The 8963-nt window shown below is 41.0% G+C and overlaps 1 protein-coding gene across 1 annotated transcript; it reads left to right on the top strand.

Annotated features, from left to right (window-relative positions):
- Positions 1–7946: 7946 nt before the first annotated feature.
- Positions 7947–8963, top strand: LOC104439335 (cytosolic sulfotransferase 13). The gene is given in 1 exon segment (XM_010052413.2): positions 7947–8963. A coding segment is annotated over 1 exon segment (948 nt). The 3' UTR covers positions 8895–8963.

The raw sequence follows: 8963 nt of genomic DNA, 5'->3' as shown, positions 1-8963 counted from the left end.
TTTACATGCGGACTGCTTGCTAGTTGTTTGAGTAATTGTCTGAGTGAAGTCTATACTTGTGTATGCGATTTTTGTTCCTGTTATACGTTCGCTAGCTTCTTTTTTGTTGCATATTAGCTAATATGAGTCAGTTCTCCGAGTAAATTAGTGGTGCGTGAGCTCGAAACCTTTGTGCGACCAATTGAGTTAGAGAGCTTGTTCTTGTTGGATTGAAATCATTGTTCGCTGGCTTCACATGGGCCGTTCTTGTTTATGATAGAGGATCCGTCTTCGACATTGGAATGGCCTTTGCATTTTTTCTTTGATCAGAAATCTTAATGCCAATCAAGTGCGCGTTCTTCTTTTATATTTTCCTTTTTCATCTATCAAATGCAGATTTGAGATCCAAAATTAATAGAACACAAAATTGATGTGTTACTTTACTTGAATTAAGACTAAATGAAGGACCAACCGCTTTAATCAGCCAAAATCATCTACCAACCTATCTATATCGACCTCTATTATATTTCTTTGAAGATTTCATAAGCCATACGTCAAACTTGACATACGGCACCAAGCTTTTTATTTATTTTTATTTTTATTGGGAATTAGGATTGAGTATTAGTTGACAATCTCTTTTTCCGGAGTTCAAGAGAAATATTATTACTAGGTTGGATAAACAATATATGGAGACCAAATAGAAGTCTTCCCTTGATCAATTATTTTCACGTTATAATTGAATAAGGGGAAATTCGTTACGTAACAATCCTCAAAGATTGGACCCCCAAAAAAAAAAATCCTCAGAAGATAGCAGAAAGAACAAAATTGAAAACACATAGATATCATATAACTCTAATAGTTTAGAGAAGTCTAAGCTTATTGAACTACAAATACCATGATTTAAATATTGACCATAAATAAAGATGCATAATTGTTACTAAGTGTTCAACCTATGAGAGTATTGAGTTTTGAAACAAGAATAAAGAGTTATCCAGTTCGCAGTCTAATAGAAACATAACTTTTACATTTGCATGATATCTATATTTGGTCAATATTAATGAATATATTAATTCGTAAATGTTTAAAAGTATGCATTTCTTTTTTGTTAAATAAATTTGTCTAACCGTAAAATGTGCTGCAGTATGTGTTGATGTTGGCATTACAAGAGGGTGAGTCAATTTCTAAAGTTTGAATAGTTCAGATACTTGGATTAAGTTTTGCTATTACCAAAATACTAGGAATTTTCCTTCAATTATGATCTAGCTTCACCAACCCCTAAGAATGTCCTCCCGCTAGAGCACACATCCGTGTGTGGGCAAATACAACTCCCCTCCGAATACATGCCAGCTTACACGATCCTCGTTGTTTGGCACAAATCACCCATCATTAGAAAGTCAAACGCTAATAACCATGGCCCTATCCAATACTCGACGCACCCACACATGAAATGTCAATGTCAGATGATCTGTCTATCCCGATCTAGTTTCACGCGACAACGACCTGCCTCACCCCAATCTGCCCCTAGTCAATCTCTCAATTGACCAAGGTCAGAGCTGCACCGTGTTAGTGCCACGTCATGCCAGTGACCAATCCAAAAATCCACTCCATCAACGAGCCATGCTAATCAGTGGACTAAACCAGGCCAGAGGCATTCATGGACCAAGTTTAATCCTAATAGAAAATAAAAAGTGAATGCAATGTATTGATTCAAATATTAAAAATTATAGTTCTATGCTTGAAATAGAATGGTGACTAAAATTTTAATAAATTTTTCTTATAGTTTGCACTGAAACCTTCATAAGTTTTATATTTACTTACTGCAGTTCTTAGTCGTGGAGCAAAAAATAATGAAAATTTGAGAAAATAACTAATTAAAGTGATTTCTCATCAAATTTGTGGGGGCACCATTGAAAATTATTTTTATAAATGACATAATATAGTTTCTTCACAAGATGGTCAGGCAATCGCCCCCGGCTTTGTGAACATAGGTCCATCCTCGGAGAAATGGATGTTGCTCACTCAATTGTCCAAACTATCTTAAGTGGTTCTACAATAGTCCAAGACATGGTTTCTCATGGTACAACATTATAGAATGCCATAAGATGTTATGGATTATTTATACAAATTATTTTTTTTGTTAGGCGACTAGGACCATCTAATGCTTGTGATCACAGCAATGCTTGAGATGGATGCGACCATTGGAAGTCAGAGTTGATGACTTTGAATAACAAGCAACTACATGAGAGTTTTCATGTTTTTGCAGCTCAGAATAATCATACAAATTCAAATAGATGTGTGTTGATTGACGTTTTGTCCAAGCCAAATAGAGAGATTGATTGGGAGATCAGATCAAATGTGATCATCTTCAAAGATATGTTGCTTACAAGTTGTGCTCGTTAAATGCTTCGTCTTCTTACTGATACTTTGATATATACATTGATCAAATTTGCCAATACTATTTCCTCTCATTTTTTATTTTCCCACCCCTCTTTCTTCTGTTTTGCTATGTTATGTATATGTCGCGTATGCATTCTAAATTATCAAAAGAATAGTTGAGTCTAGATTTTCAAGAAAGGTCATGGAAGCCCGATAATGGATGAGAAAAGAAAGATCGTTTGTAGTTACTTTCATGACTAATCTTTAACTTTTTTTCTTTTTGTCGAGGGCTGGGAAAGAAGTGTTACTCTTTTTCACTTCACACGGTAGCCATCCATGGAGATTTTATTTTGAGCGTCCTTCTTGGAAAGCTTCACGTGAACTCTAAGAAATTAGTTATGAATGTCTATTTATTTTTTGTTTAATATACTAACTTTTCTTATCATTGATTAAAAATATATCAAGTGTTAATAAATTTAAGGCATAATAATAATAATAAAAAGGTAAGGTAAATGAAAATTGGTACAAAAAAAGAAGAAAAATTCATAATTAAAAAATAGACTAGATAAGTAATTCAAATAAGAGTCCATAACCCAAACTATTTGATAACTTAAATAGAGAAAAGTTACCATGTCACTCTAAATAAATTTGGTAAGTTAAGGAAAAAAAGTTGGTAATTCTAAGGCATTACTAAGAAATGCAAATAGAAATTTGTAAACAATAAGAAAAGTTAGAAATAAATAACTAAATAAATTGTTAGTAAGTAACTTACATGAATGTTGATAATACTAAGTAGTAATATTACGGGAGACAAGTTGGTGAATCATGTTAACTAAGGCTGGTAATTTTTAAATAGAATTGGTAAATACAATAAAATTAGTAAACCAAATAAAAATTGGTAATGCAACACTAATCGGTAATTTTATATAACAAAAGTTAGTAAATTACTTGAATTTAGGTTGATAATTCATGCAATAGTTGCTTTACGGATCACTACATTAGAGATGCCTAGGTGGGGAGATAGAACCTCGGTTATGATGTTTTCGATCAACATAATAAGATTGGGTGGTGAGATACATTGACCACCCAATCCGCAACCTTAGTGCAATCCTCTTGCTTGATCTGCGGCTTGGGCTTGGGCTTTGAATTTAGGTGGACAATTCTCTTAAGGTCTTGGAAATATGTCAAACAGGCTTGGGCTTCAGTGATAAGAGACCACCTCCCAGCTCGCTTGATCTGTGCCTCCGCATATCCCCGCACCAGATCAGAGTGTTCTGTTTCCAGCTCTCGACTTCGGTTCGGCTTCTGCTTCGGATTGAACGGTGGCTAGCGCTTCTGCTTGTAACGCCGAGCCCACTCTCGCCGGTCGAGCAAAGCCATCGATCAAGAAGCCGTAGTCGTCGCGGTGGCGTACGCGAGCAATGGCTCCTTCCCCTGTTTCTGGTACAGAAGATCCATGGACATTTATCTTGAGCACGTCGCGGGATGGGGGGCTTCCGACATTGGGGTAAGTCCATTCGCTGCTGTGATTTCGCCTTCGTTTTTGTCTACCCATCTTTCTGAGATTATGATTCTTCGCCAGGGCCGGGTCGATGAGTTGCTTGGGGGGTTTGGACTTTGAGCTCTGAAAAGGGGCTTGTTCTGCGCTTTCCAGATCTGCCATAGCAACAGAGCAAGGAGCTCGAAAGTGACTGAGGTATGGTTGAACTTCGCGAGCCACGCTTCGATTCTTGTCACGACTCGATTATGGACCCTACTCGACTTTACTTCTTCCAAATTATGTCCACTTGTGGGGCTAAGGCCATTTCTTAATCCTTCAATCATATCTTTACCACTTCTGTCGATCGATGCCGCAGCACAATGGGAATGGAAATGGAAACCGAGCCTCACTTTCCTACTTGACCATCGCTCGTCAACCCCTGTTCCAAACGGAGTTCTTCCAACTTCCTTGAATTGCATAACACCGTGTTTTCCATCATCCAATCTTGCAAAATTGCTTTAAAATGTGGTGTTTATTGTAAAGCCGCAAAAGCGCGTTCAATTTTGAGCACGACTTTTTTTGTCAAGGATTTTCACACATTTTAAGAGAAAACTACTTAGAAATTAATTTTTGAATTTTTCCAATTTTTAGAGAAAATAAAAAAAAAATTAGGAAATTTTTTAATTTAAAAGTATATATATATATATATATATTATTTTTTTTTTAAAATAATTTTTTCCCGAGAAGACAGACCGGGCCAGATCTACGGATCCGGTCCTGTCGAGACCCGACTCGGGTCTCACCGAGCTGGGCCGAAACGAAGGCCGTGCTCTTATACTAAGCCTTAAAGCCCAACTATCCAATATTAAACCAAAGCCTTGCCCCCACGCTAATTCTAAAATGAAGCCCAGCTAAAACCCTAATTCGTCTGACCCAACCCACGAAAGTCAAGAAAAGACTTAACTCAGCCCACTCCCCGACCCGTTTGACCCTACTCTCCCAACGTCCTGCATCGTGCCGTGACGGAGACGGTTGACGGAGCAGCGTCGATCGCCTTCAGCCCGGCCGAGGGCGCATACCGCGTCGCCGCCGACTCGGGTCGAGCGCTCGACCTCGCTGGGCCGGTGATGCCCCAACAACAGCCACGGCGGGACGACCATCGAGCGCCCAATCCCCCGGAACCAATGGCCTACGCGGATGACCACAACGGCAGCCACGGACTGGCCACCTCGCGTCCACCCCACCAGCAACATCCCCGCCTAGGACGTTGCCTACCGACCGACTTCAACCCTTTCGGCCAAGAACCGCACTCCTCGGCCAGGCACCCAAAATGTCGAAAAGGAAGGGGGTCGAGGCGAAACGACACCGCGGAGGACCCCAAGTCACCGGCAAAGGCCGACTCAAAACCGAGAAAACCAGATAAACAACGCACGGGGCTGGGATTCGGCCACGAACAAATAGCGAGGCAACGAATCCCATACAAGCATTTTAACAAACAGGCGGTGTACGACATACCGAGGGATCTCCCGCTCAACCAGGACTCTAGATAAACAACCAGCCAAAACAGACAACGACGAAACACGAGGCCGATGGGGATGGGATTCACGTGAGCCGGACGGCGACGGATCCCGGCTGGCGCGTTTGAAATGGGACCAAAACAGGAAAAAAAAAAAAAAAAAAACTCCAACGGTTAAAAAAGGGGGTCGGCGATGGCGCTTCCTAACAAGCTCGACGGCGGCGAACAGGGGCAACCTCGATAAACTGGACTATGTCCAGTTGCCTCACGCCAACAAGTCGGAATCCTCGGGAAATCGACTGGATTGAACCAAGAAAAAAAAAAAAAAGCTCACCAGAAAACTCGAAATCGTGGAAAAGGGAGTCGCGGGCTTGGTGGTGCCTGCCGGCTTAGGGATAGGTTTGTATCGAAGATAACCGAGCAACGCTCAGCCGAGATGGATTTCAGCTCTATCCCCTCTCGTTCAGTCTTGGCCACTCTCTCGATTTCTTCCATTCTCCCCTTTAACCTCCACGCAGCCATGCCTCTCTCTCTCTCTCTCTCTCTCCTCTCTCTCTCTCCTTCTCTGTCGCTATCGACCTTATCCCGACCAAAAAGCCCTCTCAACGCTGCCCAGTCCTCTGCCCTGCATCCTGCGCTCCTTTTTCAAATGAGAGCGATTTGCTGCTTGCAGAGGGCGCGAAAGGAAGTGGGGATGAAGAAAGTGGAAGAGGTTGGGATGGAAGGAAAAAAAGAAATGGGCGGGGCTGGGCCTAGCTGGAAGAGAAGGGAAAGAGGAAAGGAGGCCAAGCTGGCCCATCCCCGGCCCGATTTCGCTCTCTATTTTCTTTAAATATATATTACATTATTTATTTCAACTTTTTGATAAATTCTATTATTATTAATACAAATGCCTTAATATCTATATACTATGTAATTTAATGAGAACTATTTTTTTTTCTAGGAGTTGAGTCAATCCCTAACTTTCTATGTCATCAAATTTTAGGTGTTAATAGGTAGCAATTAGCTTGAGGCTCACAAGTTTAGTTTATAATGAATTAGGCCAATTTAGTCAACAGACTTAGGAATTAATGCTAGACCTAACCAGAATAAGTCCAACTAGAAAATAAGAGGTCAACTTGCACTTAGCATCACTTCATCAATGAAATGGGTAGCATAGTCTAGTTTAAAAAATTCATTAAATAAAATGAGTAGAATATTAGGCTCACCTTAATCTAGTTTAGGTTAGTCTAATCTCTAGCCTCTTAGTTCATGGGGATCAGCTAATGTGTGGATTGAGTGAACTTGCAAATGGATTGAGTAATTGCATGAAACAAAAAAGATGAGGTTGACGATGAAGAAAGTGGCCGAGAAATAGGAGTGGTGGTCCTTGGTGGCAATTTGCTTGGGGCTGGCTAGTTTAGCTTAGAATTGATTAGTCTAGTTTAGTTAATAAATTTAGGAATTAATGCTAGACCTAACCAAAATAAGTCTAACTAGAAAATAAAAAGTCAACTTGGACTTAGAAAACTTAATCAATGAAATGGGTAGCATGGTCTATTCTAGAACTTTCATCAAATAAAAGGAGTAGAATACTATGCTCGCCTTAATTTAGTTGATTAGTCTAGTCTCTAGCCTCAAGCTCATGGGATCATGGCTTGGGGCTTAAGAACAAAGCCATGTATATTTTTGCTCGACTTGGTATTGGGTCAAGCTCATGGGAATCATATCTTGGAGCTTAGTACATAGCCATAAATATTCTTTATCCAAAGTATCAGGATTTCTTTCTTGTACTTTACTTAAACTTTTCAATACTTGGGTGTTAATTCCTGCACTTTTATTACATTGGTTGTTCTCTTGCTTTTTAGAATGGTCAGGACAAACTTTAGGATCATAATAAACCCCTAAAAAACAATTGCATAAACACTTAGTGGTTTGGATGGCCTTTAGGATTTGTAATGGGTAATTATGATTGTTTGGTCACTTAGATGAATGATCAATCAAGTTAGATGTACCAAAAGGGCACTAATAAAAACTATTAGTGTAATCAAATCTTCGGACCTAGTAAACTCTACTTGCCTATCTCACTTGATTTCTAGCTGATCATAATAGGTTAATAGTGACTCCCAACTCACATAAAATCGTTTAGGGTTAATTGAACCTTAAAATTAATCCAACATATCCTAAGGTAAAAGTTTCGGAGAGCCCGTGCCCCATTAAAGGCTGTAAGCCCACCTTTTGGACATAATCTCTAAACTAATTCCTTTCCTAAATGTTGAGTCAGAAAAAGGGCTATGACAACTATATGGAAGCATTAATAATGCTAGGAGCAATAAAGTGTTGAATTTGAACTTGTTTATAGAGAGATGTAATCAGACAATTAATGTAGAAATTATGAGGGACGCCCAATACCATCATCAGGAAAGTTTTTGGTTTGAGTTCCAGACCTCATCCCAGCAACGATATTTCTCATGCGAGAAGCCTCTATTTAAGGTCCTTGTGACGCGAAACATCAACCCACCCTTGGCTCACTGAACCCTATAGCTGGCTAGCAAGAGTAATCCTTCGCTCTAACGCCGCACCTCCTCCTCCATCACCACCACCACCACCACCACGATGCAATCCTCACAACCCTCTCAAGCATGCACAGACTTGATCTCCTCTCTCCCTTCGGATAAAGGTTGGGACAACCCCTCTCTAATCTTGTACCAGGGCTTCTGGTTCCCCTCTTGGCTATTCAACGGCGTCCTAGCTTGTCAAAACCACTTCCAAGCTCACAACTCTGATATCATCCTCGTCACCAGCCCGAAATCTGGTACCACCTGGCTAAAGGCCATCCTCTTTGCTCTTTTGAACCGTGCCAAGTACTCTGACCCCAACTCAGAACGATGCCACCCCCTCCAAACCCGAAACCCCCACGACCTCGTGCCCTACTTGGAGTTCCAGCTCTATCTCCAACAAGAAGATCCTGATCACGCTACTTTCGCATCCCCGAGGCTCCTTGCCACCCACTTACCTTATTCCTCGCTTCCACAGTCAGTGAGGGACTCCAAGTGTAAGCTGGTTTACTTGTGTAGGAACCCTAAGGACAACTTCATCTCGCTATGGCACTTCACCAAGAAAATGATGCTCAAAGAGAACGGCGATCAGACTCCTCTCCCTGAGTGCCTCGACAAGTTTTGTCAAGGGTTGAGCATGTACGGACCTTACTAGGACCATGTGCTGGGCTACCACAAGATGAGCTCGAAGATGCCCGAGAAGGTGTTGTTCATGAAGTTTGAGGAGATGAAAGAGGACCCATGTGTTCATGTGAGGAGATTGGCCGATTTTGTGGGGTGTCCATTCAGTGAAGAAGAGCTGAGAGGCGGGACTGTGGAGGGAATACTGAGGATGTGTAGCTTTGACAATTTGAGCACGTTGGAGGTGAACAAGAGCGGGAGCCTTTGGACTGGAGCAGAGAACAAGTTGTTCTTCAGGAGAGGCGAGGTCGGAGATGGGGGAGAGAATAGACAGTGTCATGGAAGAGAAGTTGCACGGCTCTGGGTTGAAGTTTTAGCAAGCTGAACACACTCATTTAATAATTCCCGTCTATTGTGTTTTAGCTTTGAAGATGTTCCGTCTAATGGAGGAGAA

The sequence above is a fragment of the Eucalyptus grandis genome, chromosome 3 (assembly GCF_016545825.1).
Source record: "Eucalyptus grandis isolate ANBG69807.140 chromosome 3, ASM1654582v1, whole genome shotgun sequence".
In the NCBI taxonomy this organism is placed as follows: Eukaryota; Viridiplantae; Streptophyta; class Magnoliopsida; order Myrtales; family Myrtaceae; genus Eucalyptus; species Eucalyptus grandis.
Note: the sequence above shows the minus strand (reverse complement) of the source record. Positions and strands in the feature narration are given on the sequence as shown.